The sequence below is a fragment of the Neolamprologus brichardi genome, chromosome 12 (assembly GCF_056152115.1).
Source record: "Neolamprologus brichardi isolate AB-2024 chromosome 12, ASM5615211v1, whole genome shotgun sequence".
Lineage (NCBI taxonomy): Eukaryota > Metazoa > Chordata > Actinopteri > Cichliformes > Cichlidae > Neolamprologus > Neolamprologus brichardi.
Window position 1 is genome coordinate 15,530,162 of NC_142115.1, and position 21,224 is coordinate 15,551,385.

A 21,224-nucleotide genomic window follows, 5' to 3' on the forward strand; every position below is an offset into this window, starting at 1 on the left:
TCGAGTTGAGCAGTTGAAACACAAGAGGACGGATGGTTGATATACTGGACAAAGGTTGTTGAAGATGTAGCTGCCAGGCAAGAAGAGGACTTTAGAGGATGTGCAGAGGGTTGGTGCGGCATAAGAGGATACTACCAATAAGGTCAGATCCAGGGTAGTGACACATGAACAGAGCGACCAAAAGAAGGAAAAATAGAAAGTGGGTATTTTTCACTAAAATTATATGGACCATTTAAACTATGTAAGACCAAAAACCATAAAAGGCAATTTTGCATATAAAAATGTTAAAAAGCATTGGTGGATTTCTACTGAGGGACGTTGTACCTCAGTAATTCTAAAATCGCCAGAGCATACGTAGGCTTTTGGGCCTTTTTAGCAATATTTTCCTTCCACGGCCAGTAGAAAGCACAGGCCTTCCATTGTGGGCCGATGTTGACTCTAGCAGCAGCAGGATCTGCAGGATGTTCCGGCTGCGAATCGCATCCTGATGCCACGTCAGAAATGCGTACGTCTGTAGGCGCAACCTGAATCGACAGACCTCCCGACCAATCAGAAGGCGCCGTGGAAGAACGCGGATGGCTATGATTCATAGGAATCATCGGGGGCGGAGCTTATTGACAGGCGTTCCCAGCTACAGACTTCAGAGTAGCTGTAACTGGCAGCAGAACTGTAGCCATGTGTGGTGAGTAGTGCATTTATTCTATATTTATACTAATTGGCGCTGAATGTATGTGATTCACGTTTCACCAGAATAGCTAGCTGAATAGTTATTCAGTTATTGCCATGTTAGTTTGAGGATAAATGCTGGAAATGAGCTAGGGGAGGCTAAAGTGAGTTTTGTACGACCAACATGATGTTGCTAGCCAGCTAAATATAAACCGGTCTGTGTTTTTCCGTTTTACTCTGAAAGCTGCTTGATGTGGGATAACACGATCGAGCAGCAGAGTCGATATTTGAGTGCGACATTAAAATGGTAACCTGCTTTACGACGTTATTACCAGCCGAGTAAGTTTCCAGTAGCTAAATCTCTGTCTGTTACTGTGGTCTGTGGATCTAGATGACTGTGACAGAGACCTTGGAAAACGAGTTAGACTCGTTGTTATTATAAAAAATGAAAGTGTAACTAGATGATCTGTGTTCTTTGGGATCATACCATACCATACCATACCATACCACTTTAACATATAAACCAGTGTCCACAAAATGCTGTACATATACAAATAGCATAAACAAAACATAAAATCAAATATGTTTGTTGTTTTTTTTAAGTCAAATTGAGTCAACCCCTTAAAAGAGTGCCAAAGGCTTTAGCAAATATTGTACTATATAATACTGGTGTATCGCTGTGAATTAACGTCATTCTTTCACTGTCTATATGACGCCAGTGGTCAAAATCAGTTTGATGCTTTCTAATTCTGTCCTGTCTCTGCCGTCTCCATCTATCTCAGTCCTGTGACTGATACCTGACATCTGTTTTCTCTCACTATTATCACAATCAGAGCACTTCCATAACCAAGCCACCTTGCTATCAATATCTCTTGTCACAGTAAGGTGCCACTTTGCTTAGGTTAACCATTAAGCACTGATTATTTGCAGAAGGGTCCCTTTTGTTTCTCTTTACCCCTCAGTGTCCACCTCCATCACTTGCTTTTCTGAATGAATGCTCTGTTGAGCCAGGATGTCCACTGGTTAGTGTTTAGCCCTGTAACAGGGCTGCACTTTATGCCCACTCTTTTTGCCATTCATGGTGTCACTCCTTTCTGTGTGTGTTTCTTATTAGACTAGATGACAGATGTTTTAGGGAGTAAATTCTCATTATTTATGGAGGTTGCCAATAAAATGCTGAAATCTTGATTTACACTGGCCTGTTTCTGTATCGTAATGGTCTGTCACTTGGGTTAGTAATCACACACAAATAAATCTCAAGTCTTAGTGACAAGGTAAATATCTTAAAATGATTTACAGATGGGAAACAGAAACATCTTGCGTCTGATTTTTGTCATTCCTTTGACAATTCCCCTACCTCTGCTTTACGTAGGCAAGAGGTTATCTTAGGGAAATGGCAGGTCTATATATGTATACTTAATTGTCTTTAAACAGGTCTATCTGCCAAGAGATAACTATATCAGGTTTTCCAGTGCCTGTATGACTTGTTTCTCATGTGTTACATTAGTTTGTCTGGCACTGAACTGTGAATAGCAGCAGATTGACAACTCCCAGTAAATCTTGGCCTGCTACACCAGTAAGGAGTCAAATTACGTTCTCTGTGGTTTCACCAGTCACCTTTACGTAATCATTGTCATCATAAATAGTTTCGTTTTAAGATTTAAAATTGTTTTAAAAACAATTTCTAACTCAAAATGAATCCAAAGCTGGTTTAAAATAAAAACCAGCTGATGGGATAAATCCATGCAGCATACAGAATGTCAGATGTCCTTTGGCATCGGAAAAAACGTTTTAAATACTGTAATGGTGACTTTAGCCAACCTTCACCAAACCCACATGAATTAAACATCACTCCGGGGGTATTAGTCTGACAAGCATTTCAAGTGATCTGCTCTTCCAACTGCAAATAAATAAATAAATAAAAATCTCCTTTGGGTAGCACAAATTCTTTATAAAGAAAAGGTTTCTAAAACATTATTCCCTCCTTCCCCAAGGAATCTTTGCCTATCTCAACTACCACGTGCCAAGGACTCGCCGTGAAATCCTTGAGATCCTCCTTAAAGGTCTACGTCGTCTGGAGTACAGAGGCTATGATTCAGCTGGTAAGGAAAAGAGAGACTCATCACCAACAAGTTCTGCCTTTTTTTAAATTGTATTTTGTTTTGTTTTTCTTGTGTTCAGACCTCCTCAGAGGTTACTCAAGAAATGCCAAAATGTTGTAATAGTTTGTTGGTCTCCAATGTAACATTAATGCAGCAACTGTCCTGAAAGTCACACTTGATGTTTTCTTTTTCAGTAATACATGCCAACACTAATGACTTGTGCCTGATTTATGCTTGTGTGTGGTTACGTGTTGATCAACGTGTGGTTGTGTCCCAGTGTTTTATATACGGTGCCAACAGATGCTGGGATTTTTGTTTTTCTCCTGGTTCGTCGCTCTTTGTTCTGCTCAGTTTTATGTTACATTATTATTGTTTTTTTGTTTTCTCTGGAGGCAGTTATATTTATCCCTCTGGTTTTCCACTTCTTTGTACTTTCGCTCACATCCATTTTGGTAGTTTCAGCAATCTTCTTCAAGGAATCTGCTGTCAGACCTTGTAATTACACTATGATTATTTTTCCTTATACTGAGTAAATAATTTTTTTTTCTCACTGATGCATTCAAAAAACTCAGCAAAGAAGTAGCTTGAAATGCATCAGGGATACTGAACTGGCAAATCACAGTAGCTATGGGTTGCCTTGACCTGATGTGTAGTTACATTTCTCGGGAGGTGCCCATCAGGTTACGTAGAAGGTTATGCCGCTCGGCTAAAAGGGGTTTCCAGATTTCCAGCTGAAGCATAATTCAGGCATTAGGCATTAGTCGGTATTTATTTTACTTAGATGAACTTTGACACACCACTTATGGAGGTTTCTTTCAGTTCTGCTCAGACATTGGATCAAAAAGAAGACTTTACTTACATAATAGTAATATCACCGTTATACCTAATACCTACGGCCTTGCCATCTTTATGATTCTGCTATTTCTGACTTTTTTAAAAATTTCATTAGGTGTTGGAATTGATGGGGGCAACAGCAAAGATTGGGAGGCCAACGCCAGATCTATCCAGCTGATCAAGCAGCGTGGAAAAGTGAAGGCCCTGGATGAGGAGATCCACAGTAAGCTGAGATTGTTGCTCGTTTAGAGAGAATTAATAGTTGACCGAATCCTCAATTTGCCTTCCTGCACGCCATGGTGCAATTCGCATACTTAATGTCGTCTGTCTTGGGGGTGTGTTTGTTTGATTTATAGAACAGCAGGATATTGACCTGGATGTGGAGTTTGATGTCCACAGTGGCATTGCCCACACTCGCTGGGCCACTCACGGTGAGCCCAGCCCAGTCAACAGTCATCCACATAGATCTGACAAAAACAATGGTGAGTGATGTTTCAAGTTGGTACAGAAACAGCTAAATGTTTGATTCTGTGTTACGTTTCTGACAGTCCTCTTTGGTTTGCAGAATTCATAGTCATTCACAATGGCATTATCACCAACTACAAAGACCTGAAGAAATTCCTGGTGAGCAGATGTTTTTCATTAATATTTCTTGATGTGTTTTCATTGTTCCGATTTGTAAAGCGAAATCATTTTCTCGTTTCTGTAGGAGAGCAAAGGCTATGAGTTTGAGTCAGAGACTGACACAGAGAGCATCGCCAAGTTGGTGAAGTACATGTATGACAACCGGGAGAGCGACGACATCAGTTTCGCCACGCTGGTTGAACGTGTGACTCAGCAGCTGGTAAGGACTTGCTAATGTACACCAAAGATGCAAAAGCAATCAGACAATAAAAAGACCTGACTTCCTGTTTGACCTGCTGCCTTGCAGGAAGGAGCTTTTGCACTGGTCTTCAAGAGTGTCCACTATCCCGGCGAGGTGGTTGGTACAAGGTAAACTCACACACTGATGGCTGATCTTAAATCTCCTAAAGTGACGTCTAAGACGGGTCAAAATGTATACAATACATTTTGAAGTCTGACAGTATAAGAAACCTGTCTGCGATGCATTTAGACCATATACTGGTAAAATATCAGGATGTGGTTTAACATGAATATTTTCTTGTGGTTTATACAGGAGGGGAGGTCCTCTGCTGATTGGAGTGCGCAGTGATCACAAGCTGTCCAGCGATCATATTCCTGTGCTCTACCGCTCATGTAGTTATAGTTTCTCTTTCTAGTCAAATGTATCCAAATGTGGCTGGATGAAATTGCCTGAGGCCTGTTTTCTTTTACATCCCAGCTACTAAAGACAAGAAGAGCTGCAGCACCCTGTCCAGGACAGACCAGGACACCTGCCTGTTTCCAGTAGATGAAAAAGCGGTGGAGTACTACTTTGCATCTGATGCGAGGTAAGCAGATACTGTTAGAGTGCACAAAGATGCTCAGTGCCCAGTTCTTTATATGCCTGCTTTATCCGTGTATCAAAAATCAAACGTTTGATGTGGTTTCTGATCTGCCACGACAGCGCGGTGATCGAGCACACAAACCGGGTGATCTTCCTCGAGGACGACGACGTAGCCGCCGTGATGGATGGCCGGCTGTCGATTCACAGGATAAAGCGCACAGCTGGAGACTACCCGGCCCGTGCCATCCAGACCCTGCAGATGGAACTACAGCAGATCATGATGGGTGAGTGGAAGGACAAATTCTCTTCACAACATGCATTCCTTTCCCACACTAATGGTCAATAAATCATTTATACTGTGCCATTAATTTAGTCTCAAATCCTGTTATTATCCTGCAAGTCATAATCGACGACCAGCTGCTTACATAGTTTGGCTTGCTTTTAACGGTTTGTCCTGAGGTTGTTCTTGTTATCATCCAAGTCGTTACACTCTTGCTAGATTAGCAGCACCACCAAAGAAACCACTGTTGGTAAAACAAACCACTTTGCTTTAAGATGTTATCACTCCCATCTTCCCTTTTTGACCCGAGTTGAAATATTATGCTAGGTTTGTACTAAGACAGCTGTTTCCTTCTTTTTCAACATTTTACTCCAGCCCCAGGATTTGAACTCAAACAAAGGTGGAAAACATTTAAATTTTAGCTTTAATGTGAAGCCATTAATACCCAATGTATAGCACAATGTGCAATTTGTGACTTTTTTTTAAAAAGTACAGTTCCCCTTACTAATGCTTAGACAAATGCACCCAATAAAAAGCATTTCTCAGTGTTTAATTGTTGTTAAAGAAAAACAATTATTTTCCCAAGTCACCAAAGTTAAACCGTTCATTATGGGAATTAGGACACATTTTTATTATTGCATTATTTTCTCTTTTTTCATGTATAAAATCATAACAAAAACCCTACAATCATGTAAGTTTTATTCTTGGGACAGTTTTGCATGCAAACGCATATCGACTCCAGGTCTGTAAGAATCTGACAAATCTATAATCAGTCAGGATTAAATTGCTTCCCAGGGCTGTTAGGTAATCCTTACTGACTTTATATTTGTCAGACCCTGATGAAGACTTGGAGTCGATGTGCATAAGGTCTGTTTTGCATGCAAAATTGCACCAAGAATCAACTTGTTACATGCACTTAATCAGTTATCGGACTACCTGCAGATATGATTTTTTGGAATTGAAGTATTTCATCTATTCTGCTGCTGTGTCCTTAAATGAGGAACATGAGTCTAAGAAGTTTGCTCAGTATGAACACAGCTAAAAAAAAAAAAAAAGGAGATTAAACCTCATGGTTACTGTCTATATTTTCTTTCTTCATTTTCACTGACTTTTCCTCAGCAGTCCAGCAGAAGGCAGAGGTGAGCCGATGTTGGCTGCACTCGACATTCCTTTGTGGTCCTGTCATTACTCAGCCTCTCTCCTCTCATTTCCTAGTTTTTTTTTCTTCTGCTGAATAACCTAATTCGCATGACCCAAATTGCTCTCAAAGGCAGGCTGGAAAGCACTTGCATATATATTTTCTTTACCGTCACAGTTTTTAATTGATAGGAAAGCATTATCTCCCTAATGTTTTGTGTTTGTTTTATTTCATTTGAGGCATGACTCATGCTGTGGCTCCAAATATCTTAATAGAGAAAGAAAGTTTACCCAATAAGTACTTGCATTTCCAGGAAGGCCTGATTGTCAATAAAACACAGTGAGGACGTTTGTTTTTGCTCCTTCAGGAGGCTGTAGTTTGCATTCGCGGACGCTTAATACATGTAAACAAAACCTCTCTCGGTCGGTTGAGTTCATGTGGGTTTTATGGAGCTTATAAAAAGTCTATCACTGAGTGCTTAACTGGTATTTACCTTTTTTTTCTTTTTTTGACTAATTCTGAAAATGTTCCCTTGATATCTGATCCTCATTTTACAGGCAACTACAGCTCCTTCATGCAGAAGGAAATCTTTGAGCAGCCAGAGTCTGTTGTTAACACCATGAGAGGAAGAGTCAACTTTGACAACAACACAGGTTGGAGCACTGCCTTATTATTATATTTACCAAGACAAGAAATGACAATTCCTCAAAAATGTCAATCTTTGGCTTTCACTGTAGTCTTTAGCATCAAGTAATTTAGTTTTGCATGTGCAACTACCTTTAGTTCATTATAATAAGGATCAAGGACGCCCTATAAAAGTTTTACAGCTCTAAGTACATTTTTTAAGTGTAAAATGTCCCATCTCTCCTGTGGGGTGTTTGTGGTCTTTGAGCAGTTTGTTGTGCTTTTCAGTGACACTGGGTGGACTTAAGGATCACATCAAAGAGATTCAGAGGTGTCGCCGACTTATCCTCATTGCTTGTGGCACCAGCTATCATGCAGGAGTAGCAGTGAGTGGTCTTTTGTTTAACCACCTTTTGTTCATTGGTGCAAAGTCTCGTCATAAAAATAGTCAAACTGAATCCAAGAGGAAATGTGACACCTGTGTTGTGGTATGAGCTTCGTGTCCTGACACACTCTATGCTCTGTGCACAGCTGGCACGTTTTCACAAAGTGATGCTGTTGCTTTTTTTCCCAGACCCGCCAGGTGCTGGAGGAGCTGACCGAGCTGCCTGTCATGGTGGAGCTGGCCAGCGACTTCCTGGACAGGAACACGCCTGTTTTCCGAGACGATGTCTGCTTCTTTATCAGCCAGTCAGGTGTGGAGACCAGTGCCATCTGGACTTGATCTGTGGCACATTCCCCATTTGTATTCCACTTTCTATTTGGGGGCTCTTCTTGATTTATCTTTCTATGTGCTCAACTTTTTCAAAATGCTGAGTCAAAGTTTTTGAAACCTGTGGATTTTTTTTTTTCTGTAAAGCTGTCTTAAATCAGACTAGTTTAGGGTGCAAAAGTCAGTAAATCAGTTTTATTGTGTGAATTGTTACGTTCCATAAACGGGTTGTGTTTTCCATTTCTGCCGACCCCGCAGGGGAGACCGCTGACAGCCTCATGGCCCTGCGCTACTGTAAGGAGAGGGGGGCTCTGACTGTGGGCGTCACTAACACAGTGGGCAGCTCAATCTCGAGGGAGACTGACTGTGGCGTCCACATCAACGCCGGGCCAGAGATTGGAGTAGCGAGCACCAAGGTATACCATGGCAACCGTGGCTCTGATTAACTCTGCGGTTTTTATGAGTGCAGCTTTTATGCGCCGTGGAAGTGGAAAACCACAACATGCATTTATTGTGTCACTGGAGATTGAAAGGATACTTCTTACATTAACCTCTTGAGGTTAGGTTATATTATGCTACACAGCATTACCAAAATTCCTGTTATTATTATCTTGCTATCTTTGAAATAGCTAATTTAAACACAGACTACCCGCTGTCAGTTGCCTCCTTCAAAGCAACTTTTATAAAGAGTGATAAAACGGTGATAAGACAGTCAGTCTGTAATCATTTTGAGGGGTGAATGGGGCCAAGTTGCCAATTACATGCAATCTGTGTGTGATAAATCAACCAAAATAGAAAATCTGTTGCCTTTTACATACAAATAAATTCACACTAACTGCATGCATTCAGCCAGAACCTCATAGATTTTGAAGAGAAAGTCAGAAATTGCTCCACAAATATTGGCATAGTTGCTGTTGGATGACGATTTTACTGCATAATGAGATGGGGGCTCGGCAATCTTATATAGCAATATAACCAGGATACAACCAGTTGAGTGGACTCCGCCTTTCAAATGTTCACCAATGTGTCTGATGGTGATTGCAGTCAGTTGGAGCTGGAGACAGGTTGCCAAACTACTTGCAACCAGTTGCAGGCTCCAAAAAAAATTTTTTTTTAATCAGTTCACTGGGCAGCAACCGAGTTTCCAGCCATAGAGTTTTCCTAGTTGTTCTATTTAAACTCCATTGAGACTGAGTCATTAGTGATGAAGATGAATGTACTGCTGGGTGTGTTTTCACCTTGTTGTGGCATGCTGGGATGTGGATGATTGAAAACAACACATTTCCTTGGAGTTGAAGTGAATGTTTATTGCCCCAGTTTAAAAAAAGCAATCTACTCATTTTTTTGATTTTGTCTATGAGAATATTTTCAGAGGCAACACACCAAATGAATTTGCTTCATTCAAGTTAGAAAAATAGCGCATGATTTCTTTGATTTGTTCTAACTGAGCCTTTGATACTTAGCTAAAGTACTGTACACCAGTTAATTGCATCATCTCGTAAATGAACTGGACGCTCGCTGACTCTGAATGAAACCCAGATGAAAACTCCATTGCAATTCTGGTCCCGCCCTTTGGAAGTTGACGTGGTCCTCCACTGTTATCCCAGAGGGAGTTAAAGAAGCCTGATTTTCTCATCTCAGGTCATGTAAACCTTGGACACTTGGTTTCTTGCCTCTCCCACCCCCTCACTGAAAGCACTTGCCAGCTGGGATTCGAGCAGAGTTGAAGCCCCTGCTCTTTCTAGGGAGCATAGAGAGAGAGAGGGAGGAAAAGTGGAGCAGGTCCTTCCCTGCCCCAGCTCTTGGCTCAGTGACTCTTGTGTTGCTCCAAAGTCCCAGAGCACGCCTCAGAGACGCCATCATTTACTGCTCGGCTGGCAGGGCCACACACCCACACCCACTTCAACCGAATGCTGCACATTAACAACCAAGCTTATCAAACACTGACTTGGTTTGCAACTAATCACATGCTGAATCATCCCAAATTCATATATTTGGTCTCAATTTTCTGCTTTTTCATGGTCATAGGATTTTTTTTCAACTTTAAATGAGGGAATTTCCAATTCCTTTGTTCATATTCAAGATTCATGGCATAAATTAGCACTAAAAGACAAAACACTTTGATGCTATCATGAGGCAGATCCTTCTGGCAGGTCAGCCGACAGTAAATAAGAGAAGCCTGCTTTTGAATTACATAACTCTTTCCACTGGGAATTTACAGGATTACAAAGTTTGTTTTCTAGATCACAGCTGTTGTATTTTCTTTATGTTTCAGCTGTGTATGCATGCATGCTCACATTTGCAGGGTCAAAGTTGGAACATTGTGCATCAGGAAAGCACTGACAAGTTTGAAAGTATGAATATGGAAGAGATCAACGGTTGAATATGTGGGTTAAATATGTTGCCACAGCTCTGAAGGACTACGATTTGTGTGTTGTTGTGAAGAAAAAAGAAACGGTGTGTAAAGGTTTTACAGCTATTTTCTTGGCCCTGCACATTGGCATTTCTGAGTCCAGAGAGTCTTGTGAATTGACTTGGCTTCTCTCAGACCCTGATTGAATCTCCTAAATGAGCATGGAAGACCTCCAAACGTGCTCGGAGATGAAGGAAGGAGAGGGTGCGGGCGGCGATGACGGCAGGCACAGAGTCTCAGATGTGTTGAGGTTATAAGAAGCGACATTTCCAGAAGGATCAGAGATCATCTGTGGTATATGTGGCTACAAAGGTTTTTAGGATGAGCAGCACTAACTTAACTGCGTGCGTTTTTTTATAATGCTGCTTGATGTGTATGAAAACCCACCTCTCCATATTTCATCTGGTGCAGATTATAAACTGGAGACCAAATTTGCAATCAAAACAAAGCGAAAAAGAAGGACATGGCTTCATAATCTGTACCGAAAGGCTCAAGTCGTGATCTGGTCGCTGCTTCGTTGGTTCGATATTGAGCTGCAAAACAGGAAATCTACCATTCCCTCTAGAAATCAGGTCACAAGCAAGCAATATTTCACTGTGCAGTGGTGGTGGTCCACTTTGTGACCTTCATGCAAATAGTTAGGGAGCAGTTGTTTTCTTTTTCAGTCAGAGTAGAGACAGACAAAGAAACCGCATCTTAGCAATTGTGTTACAGTTAATAAATATTCTGCTTTCTCTGTTGTGTTTTTCGTCTTCAGGCCTACACCAGTCAGTTTGTGGCCTTGATCATGTTTGCCCTCCTGATGTGCGATGACAGGATTTCAGTGCAGCCCAGGCGCCGTGAGATAATCCAGGGCCTAAGAGTGCTTCCAGGTAAGCCACGCCACATGTGTTGTAATTCAGCCAGAGAAGTCCTGATCATATGTGAAGTTTAAACACAAAAAGACTGGAAAAGCTGGCTCTCAGACCCAAGATCAAGCACATCCACAGCCTGTTTTAGTTTTGTTTTTGTTGGTGTTTCTTTTTTAAATCCTCTTAGAGGACAAACTTAAACGGCAACAAAAGGATCAGAAGACGAGAGAGAGCGGGAAGGGGGGCAGACGGATGAATAGCTTTAGATTTTGGCGTTGGGCTCTTGCATGACTCTATGAATCTAAAGCACATGATAACATGTCCCCAATAGTAACCTAATAAGGAATGTCTGGCTTGTCTGCCACTCCCTGCCCAACATTAGAAGCTGAGTCTAGGTCCATGTTGCTGCAATATTTTTTTCATATTTTGTCTCTGCCAGTCAGCCTCTTTAAACAAGAAAAAAAATGTGTGTGTGTGTGTTAGATCTGATTAAGGAGGTCCTCAGTTTGGATGATGAAATCCAGAAGCTGGCAACAGAGCTGTACCAGCAGAAGAGTGTGCTCATCATGGGCAGAGGCTACCATTACGCTACCTGCTTGGAGGGAGCACTGGTGAGCACATGCGAGTTTATCATCTGACAGCTTGATTGTTAATTACAGCGTAGGCTTGCATTTATCTAAAGTCTGGATGGTTTTTTTATTCCCCTGCAGAAAATCAAGGAAATCACGTACATGCATTCAGAGGGTATCCTGGCAGGAGAGCTGAAACACGGCCCGCTGGCCCTGGTGGATAAACTCATGCCGGTGATCATGATCATAATGAGAGACCACACTTATGTCAAGTGTCAGAATGCCCTGCAGCAAGTTGTTGCTCGCCAGGTAAGAATCGCACATGGCGCATGTTTTGTGATCAGCCTTATTGTAATGTCGGTGTGTTGGTTTATTTTATAATCCAGTCACAAGTGATCAGCCCAGATTGTTTAGTTGGCTGAAATGCTCAAACAAACTCTGACAAATAAAAATTAAATGTGATGCTTTACAGTGTTTATTATATCGTGGAAATTGACTAAGTGTGTTTATTTGAATCCATTTTTTTCAAGTTTTTTCCTTTCTGAAAACTGTTTGCATCATAACTCATTAAGTTCAAACCCCGAAAGTATGTTGACCACTGCGTCACCTCTGGCCCTTCAACTCAGTCGGTGGAAGGGGAGAGGTTGATTCAGCGCATCTCCATCATTGTGCAGTCAACAATCTGCAACAGATGTTGGTTTAGAGGTGTGAAAACTCACACTATATTCATCTCTTTGTTTCATTTACAGGGTCGTCCTATTGTGATCTGCGACAAGGACGATCACGAAACCATCAAAAACTCCAGCCGCACCATCAAAGTGCCTCACTGTTTGGACTGCCTGCAGGGCATCCTGAGCGTCATCCCTCTGCAGCTGCTGTCCTTCCACCTGGCTGTCCTCAGAGGCTACGATGTAAGTGCTTTCCCTTCAGGATCAGCGACAACTTTCAATCCAGCATGCTTCTTAATTCAAACATTTCTTGGAGATACTATTTTCCCAAGTCATTTCCACTCTTACAGTCATCATCAGTATACCTGTGTTTACAGGTGTAGTAAGAGTATGATTGTGTAAAATACGTCGATGATTCATTTCAGGACATAAAAGAGGACAGTTGTGCAAAAGATTCTGGAGCACAATATAAATGAGATGTTCTGTTATTATTAGCCTGTCACTGATCATCTAGCGCTGTCGCTCAGGACTGCTTTGTAAGCAGAAACACTGCCAGAATAAACATGCAGTGTTTATATCTGTAAATCAGCATGTCCCCAACTTGCTTGAAAATGTAGCCTACTTTGTGAACGATGTAAACTGGCAAACTTGGTGGTGAAGGTGATGACGATGTGGTTAGCTGCCACACTGAAAGAATTATAGTTAAATGTAAATAACCTCCATCTGTGCGCAAATTCCGACCTGCGATTGGTTCATTTATTGGCAAAGCCCACAAGCTGTTACTGATGTTTGTGCTGGTGCTGCAGAACTGACTTAGATGTGTTGTTCCCTTGATTTTCTGTTTTTGAGGAATTTTAAAGGTCAAAGTGAGCAGCTTAACTCAAAGTCAGCATCTAAGTGAGTTTTTCAGAGCATTTCAGAGAAACGTCCTGGCCGTGCAGCTCTGTAGAACAAACAGCTCCACCATACGCATGCCCTGTGTTTTATGTAATTTGGTCCGAGGGGAGGAGAAGCGCTTTGGACAGGACGTGTGATAATTAGATAGAGCAGTCCAGCCAAGCCGCCATATCTCTGGCTCGCAGATTAAAGTATGTTTTTGTTAAGATTTGTATAAATCATGCTCGAGTGTTTTGACAGCAGCATTTAGTCAACAGCAGCAACAGTCTCCTTTTCATCTGTAAGGCTATTGATTGTCTGCTCCTCTGTTTAAACGCAGGTGGACTGTCCAAGAAACCTGGCCAAGTCCGTGACAGTAGAGTGAGCTGCACCATTCATCACTAACAACAAAAGCTTGGCATAGACACACATTCAAGCACAGACCCCAAAGGAAGCGTCTATGTGAAGTAAACCATCAGAAGATGACGTCCTGTCCTGTGTCATGTGTGTCGTGGCTCTTTTTTTTTCTTCTTCTTCTTTTTTTTATGCAGTCTTTCAGTAATCGCTCTAGTATCTCACTGTTGTGTATTATCACAGTGTTGCATTGTTTCTTTTATCAGAAAGCTTTGACAGCATTTGTTTTTTCTTTGTTGTTGCCGGTGGCAAGGAATGGATTGGGAATGACATATAACGTGCATATATCACTTTTTTGGGGGTGAACCTGTATCAACCATCGCTGGCCATTTATGGGCATGCCTTCCATGTTTATCTGATGCTGATTGGGCTCTCTGGAAGCTGATGTTAAAGCTGACAGTAGTTTACGCTTTAAAGACCTCACTGGCTCATTTTCTCTTTTAGTGCAATGATTTGTAGTTTAGTTGGGATTTTTTTCCTTGGCAGCTAATCATTCAAAGTGTCTTTACTCCACAGTTGAAGTAAACCACAGTCTTGAATCATTCCAAGCCACAGGTCATCGCTTCTTCATAATTGCAGTGTGGTTTTGATACACTTTCCCCTCTTGGATTTTCTTCTGAGGACACGCAGCAAAGAGCAGCATCAAATGTCCGATCAGAAAAAGTTTGCGAATACTGTCATAAATCTTCTAATGTTGTTGTGTGTAAGCCCAGGAATTCGGTTTTTTAAACTCTGGTTTTGGTCCACTCAGTTAATGAGAGGAACCACCTACACCAGAGTCTGAGACGTCGCTCGTTCACTCTCTCCTATTTTTCTCGACACGATCCTGTTACTGTAAACACTCTCTGGGTGCAGTTTAGCGTTTCATTTTCATGTGGGACTTTTTGCATGAAGGTTTCTTTTAATCAATAAACTGAAGTAATGCAATTGAGATAAAGTTGCAAACCTGAAGTAGAGGCAGATGCCAGCCCACACCTTGCCACCGTCATTTTGCAATTTTGGGACCATTTGTAGCTTTTCTTCTTTTTTTTCCTCCTTTTGTTACATTTGTTTGTTAATTGTTTTTTTTTTTTGTTTTTTTTTTTTTTGAAGGAATTTTATATTATTGAAGTTACTCTTTCATTTAAAATGTTAATGTTACTGTCATCTGAAATGTCAAACCAAAAATCTCTCTCTGGTGGCTTTGGCAATCATAAACCAAATCTTTTTTTCGGTTTCACTGTTGCTTTTGTAGCCAAACATGAACTGATTTTGCAGATCGTATGCTATGAAGTTATTCTGAGGCCCTGAGGGCACGTATACACACAGTCGCTTGGCAGCATGTCATACTGTAGACGTTGACTTTGGTCAGAAGCCAAATGCCAAGCTGTGTGTCTGTGATCCCAGGTGTCTTTTAAATTCAGAAGCCAAGAAAAAAGTGACATTGCACGCACACACACACACACACACACACAGTTATGCAGTAGAGAAAGAATAGGAGCAGCTTTTTTAAAGCCTGCATTCTTTACGTTTAAAGATATTTATCTTGCATTTACAATCAAGCCTTAACTTGGACTTCATTTTCCCCCCTTGAGCCTTTTCTGAGCCAGTGAAATGTTGTTACAGGTACTTTTGTAACCCACACTCGAAACACTTTTTGATTTACTGACTGGATGTATTGATTAAGGATGCTGCACTGGATCCTAGCACCATCTGTTGGGTTACAGAGGGAGTGGGAGTACTATTTATTAGTGGAACTGATGCAATAAAGTGTCACGTACGTATCTTTTAAAAGTGTCTGGCAGTTATTGGATTGAGGATGTGTGCACTTGTGGGTTTACATGACGTAAAATACTGACAGTGATAACAAAAGGTGTCTGTACGATTTTTATTCCAATAAATACGCTGTAGAAATTCAGGCACATTTGGACTTGTCATTAAAATAACGTGTTTAGTTTTTCAGGTGATAGATTGCACAAAGAGTTGAGGTACTGGAGGTATTTAGGGGTAGCTCAAAGTAACGATACGCCGCCCTGGTGCCAAACTCCAGGAAGACTGACACTATCGGTCTGATGCTCCCACGTAGAGCTGTTACAGTGGAGACGCAGTGGCTGAGGTTGCTCCACAGACAAGGCAGGAGTGAAACTGCCACTTGAATGAGAGCAAAGGACATCAAACACAGAGATAGTGAGAGGCGGCAGAGCGCGGGCAGCACAAGCAGCACTGCCTTGATTGGCTTTAAGGGCTCTGCAGATCTCCTTCCTCCACAGCCACTCGGAGGGTAGCTGTAATTTCTGAAGGTGTGCGATGGAGGCCAGGTGGAGCAGCAGCTTGAGCATGCATGTTGGTCCAAGCCTTCACGTGCCAGGAGCACACCTGCCAGCTTCTGCCTGATGAACATGTTCAGTTTCAGCAAGACTGCGAGGTAAAGAGTCAAGTTCTTGGTGAAAGCAAGTGCAGCTCTCAGAAGGATTTCATTGCAGAAACTAACCACAACGGCGGCCTCACACGCAGCTGTGGAGTAATTATGGAAAGTAACCACGGCTTTCAGCAGTAACAGCCTCCATTGTCCGAGCATGGGGAGCGTCCTGGGTAGTTTCTCATCTATAAAGAGCATCATGTGAAGCAGGTAACATCCTCTGTGTAGGAGCCAGACTTTGCTAGTTCTTATAAATCAAAGCGTCACTGCAGCTTTTGTCAGTGGGGCTGAATAAGTGTTAGCAGCTGTTGTGACTTTAATTGCAGACAGCTTGGTGTCGTAAGGAGAATGGATTTTCTCTGCTGCAGGCCTCTTGTTAGAGGGGCGGGAATTAGGTGTTATCACAGGAAATGCGCATCTCTAACCATGAACATTAACCTCTATGCCTAAACGTCCTGAAAAACCAAAAGCAGAAACCTGAGTTTCTGTAACTGTAGTCGTTTATACGATCTTGTCAAGACTTGATATTGTGTTTATCTTTTCTTAAAAGTGTAGCATCTTCTGCATAATAAGGGCAAGGGAGCAATCAGCAGGTTCACCCGGTATCTATTAGATGTTTCCTGACGGTGCCAAGTCAAAGTGCAATAAACAGCTGTGTCCTCTTTATCTTCTTTTAGGTTAGGTCTCCTTGTTTATCAGCAGTTGGATCTTTTTAAGTTGCTGCTTAAAATCCAACTACCATGGACTACCAGAAATATCATTACGTTTGATCACCAAATGAACAAACCTAATGATGTAATTGTTCAAATCTGCTTCATTAGGATTAGTCAGTTTGAGCCAGCAGCAGTGAACATTAAAGCATAAAGCTGAAGCTTCAGTTAAAATGCTGGTAATTTTATTTTGAAAATCTAGTGACTATTCAGTTACATTTACATATTTACTGTCTGGCAAACATTTTTTTTTCCATCAAACATTTTCTGCCAAATGATTTACAAGAACCCAGTTTTACATTCTGCTGTTTGTATTCTAATGTGATGCTTGTATTTGAAGACATTAGACACACCATCATAGTTGGACACCTTGCTAGTGCCAGTTTGGACCCCTGTTTGCCCTCAGAGCAACTCACTGTTGTATTCAAAAAACAGTTTGAGATAATTTGACTTTTGGGGAATGGTGTGTTATCCCCATTGCACTGTGGTCATAAAGGGATGGACATGGTCAGCAACAACACTCAGGATGGGCCCTGCTTTCATACTGTATGCTAAATTCTGACCCTATCATCCAAAGCAACTCAAGATCAGATTTTTCCAGTGTTCTATTATCCAATTTCGGTGAATAGGTGAGATTTGTAGCCCTAGATTCCCGTTTTTGGCTGACAGGAGGGGCATCTGCAAGTCCTCTGCTGCTATAACCATCTGTTTTAAGGTTTGATGTGTTACAAATTCAGAGATGCCCTTCTGCACCCCTGGGTGTAATGAGTGGTTATTAGGGCCTGAGCACTGACAGTGCGAAGGCCCTATTGTATCTGCTCCGTTTATTATTATTATTATTATTATTATTATTATTATTATTATTATTTCGGCAAATGAATCGGCCTTTTGGGGGCCAAAACATGCTCAAAAACTCATGAAATTTTGCACCCGCATCAGGTCTGGTGAAAATTTACGTATTTTAATGACCAGGGAAAATTGGCTCAGTAGCGCCACCTAGAAAAATGAAAAATGCGAGCCCCCGGTGTGGGTATGACCTACATGTATGAAAGTCGGTACACATATCTAACGTTAGGAGACGCACAAAAAAGTCTGTTATGGCCATGTCCTAAACCCAACAGGAAGTCCAACATTTGGACGTGAATATGACATTTTGGCTCTAATTTTGCCATTTCCATGCCTCGAACTTTTTCGAACTCCTCCTTGGTATTTGGTCGTATAAGCTTCATATTACGTCAGTGTCAACTACACACCCGGGCCATGTTAAATTGCGGAGCTTTTGAGTTTTCGCAATACAGTGAGGCCGTGGCGCCACGGCGAATTTCGATGACTCGCCATGAAAATCTTATTGCCTCTAATTCTATCATACATTGTCCGATCTGGACCAAAGAGCACACATATGATAAGGCTCCGCCCCTGAACATATTTCAACTGCCATATTTGACATCAAGGACAGCGCCACCCAGTGGGAACAGGAAATGTCATGTTTTACACTTTGAGATTGTTGAGATTGGTTCAGATATTGAGGGTGAGCACACAAAACAATCACGGTCCAGAAGAGCTTCGGTCAAACAATGATTTTAATGAACACACATGTGCGGGGAGATGAAGACTGCACACATCAGCCATCACCTGCCCCCAACTTTACAGAAACAATTCTTTTATATCAGGGTATTGTTTATGACGCCCCTTCATTGCGTCAAAACACATACAAAGCACATACAATAATATTGACGACTTTCGACATATATGGAAAGAGCCTTCTCCCCGTCTCGAGGCCAGGTACCGACTCTCACTTATCTCCTGGAGCAGACTGTCCCTTTCCCAGACCTACTTTTGCAGCTACAGGCATTTGCAAACTGTTATTCGAACTCCTAGCCCAAACATGAGCCCAACTGTTTGGGCTAGGAGTTGGGCTCAACAAAAAGTCAGAGCTCTTTTGAGCCAACCATCCCTTTAAAGTTAACTAGTAATGACTTCATGAACTTCTTCACAAGTAAAAATTTTATCATTAGAGAAAAAATTACCAATAATCATCCCACAGATGTAATATTATCTACAGCTACTCTTAGTACCATTGGTGTTAAGTTAGACTCTTTTTCTCCAATTGATCTTTCTGAGTTAACTTCAATAATTACTTCCTCCAAACCATCAACGTGTCTTTTAGACCCCATTCCTACAAAACTGCTCAAAGAAGTCAGCCATTAATTAATTCTTCGATCTTAAATATGATCAACCTATCTCTAATAACCGGCTATGTACCACAGGCCTTCAAGCTGGCTGTAGTTAAACCTTTACTCAAAAAGCCATCTCTAGACCCAGCAGTCTTAGCTAATTATAGGCCAATCTCCAACCTTCCTTTCATATCAAAAATCCTTGAAAGTAGTAGTTGTCAAACAGCTAACCGATCATCTGCAGAGGAATGGTTTATTTGAAGAGTTTCAGTCAGGTTTCAGAGCTCATCACAGCACAGAAACAGCTTTAGTGAAGGTTACAAATGATCTTCTTATGACCTCTGACAGTGGACTCATCTCTGTGCTTGTCCTGCTAGACCTTAGTGCAGCATTCGATACTGTTGACCATAATATCCTATTAGAGCGATTAGAACATGCTGTAGGTATTACAGGTACTGCACTGCAGTGGTTTGTATCATATCTATCTAATAGACTCCAATTTGTGCATGTAAATGGAGAGTCCTCTTCACACACTGAGGTTAATTATGGAGTTCCACAGGGTTCAGTGCTAGGACCAATTCTGTTTACATTATACATGCTTCCCTTAGGCAGCATCATTAGAAGACATAGCATACATTTTCACTGCTATGCAGATGACACCCAGCTCTATCTGTCCATGAAGCCAGATAACACACACCAATTAGTTAAACTGCAGGAATGTCTTAAAGACATAAAGACCTGGATGGCCACTAACTTTCTGCTTCTTAATTCAGATAAAACTGAGGTTATTGTAATCGGCGCTGAAAAGCTTAGAAATATGGTATCTAACCAGATTCTTACTCTGGATGGCATTACCTTGGCCTCCAGTAACACTGTGAGGAACCTTGGAGTCATTTTTGACCAGGATATGTCCTTCAACGCACATATTAAACAAATATGTAAGACTGCGTTCTTCCATTTGCGCAACATCTCTAAAGTTAGAAATATCCTGTCTCAGAGTGACGCTGAAAAACTAGTTCATGCATTTATTACTTCCAGGCTGGACTACTGCAATTCATTATTATCAGGATGTCCAAAAAACTCACTGAAAAGCCTTTAGCTAATCCAAAATGCTGCAGCAAGAGTACTGACAGGGACTAGAAAGAGAGAGCATATTTCTCCTGTTTTGGCTTCCCTTCATTGGCTTCCTGTTAAATCCAGAATTGAATTCAAAATCCTGCTCCTCACATACAAGGTCTTAAATAATCAGGCCCCATCTTATCTTAATGACCTTGTAGTACCATATCACCCTATTAGAGCACTTCGCTCTCGCTCTGCAGGCCTACTTGTTGTTCCTAGAGTATTTAAAAGTAGAATGGGAGGGAGAGCCTTCAGTTTTCAGGCCCCTCTTCTGTGGAACCAGCTTCCAGTTTGGATTCGGGAGACAGACACTATCTCTACTTTTAAGATTAGGCTTAAAACTTTCCTTTTTGCTAAAGCATATAGTTAGGGCTTGACCAGGTGACCCTGAATCCTCCCTTAGTTATGCTGCAATAGACGTAGGCTGCCGGGGGATTCCCATGATGCATTGAGTTTTTCCTTTCCAGTCACCTTTCTCACTCACTATGTATTAATAGACTTCTCTGCATTGAATCATATCTGTTATTAACCTCTGTCTCTCTTCCACAGCATGTCTTTTATCCCGTCTTCCTTCTCTCACCCCAACCGGTCGCAGCAGATGGCCGCCCCTCCCTGAGCCTGGTTCTGCCGGAGGTTTCTTCCTGTTAAAAGAGAGTTTTTCCTTCCCACTGTCGCCAAAGTGCTTGCTCATAGGGGGTCATATGATTGTTGGGTTTTTCTCTGTACCTATGAAGCGCCTTGAGGCGACTTTTGTTGTGATTTGGCGCTATATAAATAAAATTGAATTGAATTGAATTGAACTGTTGTCTGTGTGTGTGTGTGTGTGTGTGTGTGTGTCGTCCTCCAACGCACTCAGCCTCACCCCGCCCGTTGGCGCTTCTAACCTTTTACCAGACAGAAGCTCTCAGTGGTGTGTGTAAGGATCTTAACTAAAAGTATGTGTGATCTATTGAATAAATGTTTTACCAAAAGGGCCCTACTCAAAACTTAATAAAAGAATGTAAAATATGTGTTGTGTAAGCGTGTTCTTCCATAGCTCATCATCCCTTACACCATGTATTGTCTGATCATAGCGTCAAACAAAGTTCACGACCTTCAACTACCTGACTGAGCTTCAACTCTTTAAATAAGCACAGGCATGCAAAGTGTATATAAAATGATTACAACTACACCTGTAATGAAAAGGTTAGTACGTGATTATGATAACCCCAGTAATACAAATTATAACA

General features: G+C 41.5%; 1 protein-coding gene across 1 annotated transcript; it reads left to right on the plus strand.

Annotated features, from left to right (window-relative positions):
• Positions 1-626: 626 nt before the first annotated feature.
• On the plus strand, positions 627-15,497 carry gfpt1 (glutamine--fructose-6-phosphate transaminase 1). Its single transcript, XM_006784024.2, has 19 exons — positions 627-682; positions 2,661-2,768; positions 3,718-3,825; positions 3,959-4,084; positions 4,168-4,226; positions 4,312-4,446; positions 4,534-4,595; positions 4,780-4,859; positions 4,945-5,053; positions 5,170-5,333; positions 7,025-7,120; positions 7,380-7,477; positions 7,666-7,786; positions 8,062-8,219; positions 10,974-11,088; positions 11,551-11,678; positions 11,778-11,945; positions 12,386-12,547; positions 13,521-15,497. Exons 1-19 carry the CDS (start codon positions 676-678, stop codon positions 13,563-13,565), a joined length of 2,049 nt encoding a protein of 682 aa, XP_006784087.1. The 5' UTR covers positions 627-675; the 3' UTR covers positions 13,566-15,497.
• The last annotated feature ends 5,727 nt before the right edge of the window (positions 15,498-21,224 follow it).

Bases quoted from the DNA above. Each gene is read 5' to 3' on its own strand.
- gfpt1 (XM_006784024.2), top strand. The intron at 3,826-3,958 runs GTAAGCTGAGAT...TTTGATTTATAG, and splicing joins CCTGGATGAGGAGATCCACA to AACAGCAGGATATTGACCTG. The intron at 5,334-7,024 runs GTGAGTGGAAGG...CTCATTTTACAG, and splicing joins ACTACAGCAGATCATGATGG to GCAACTACAGCTCCTTCATG.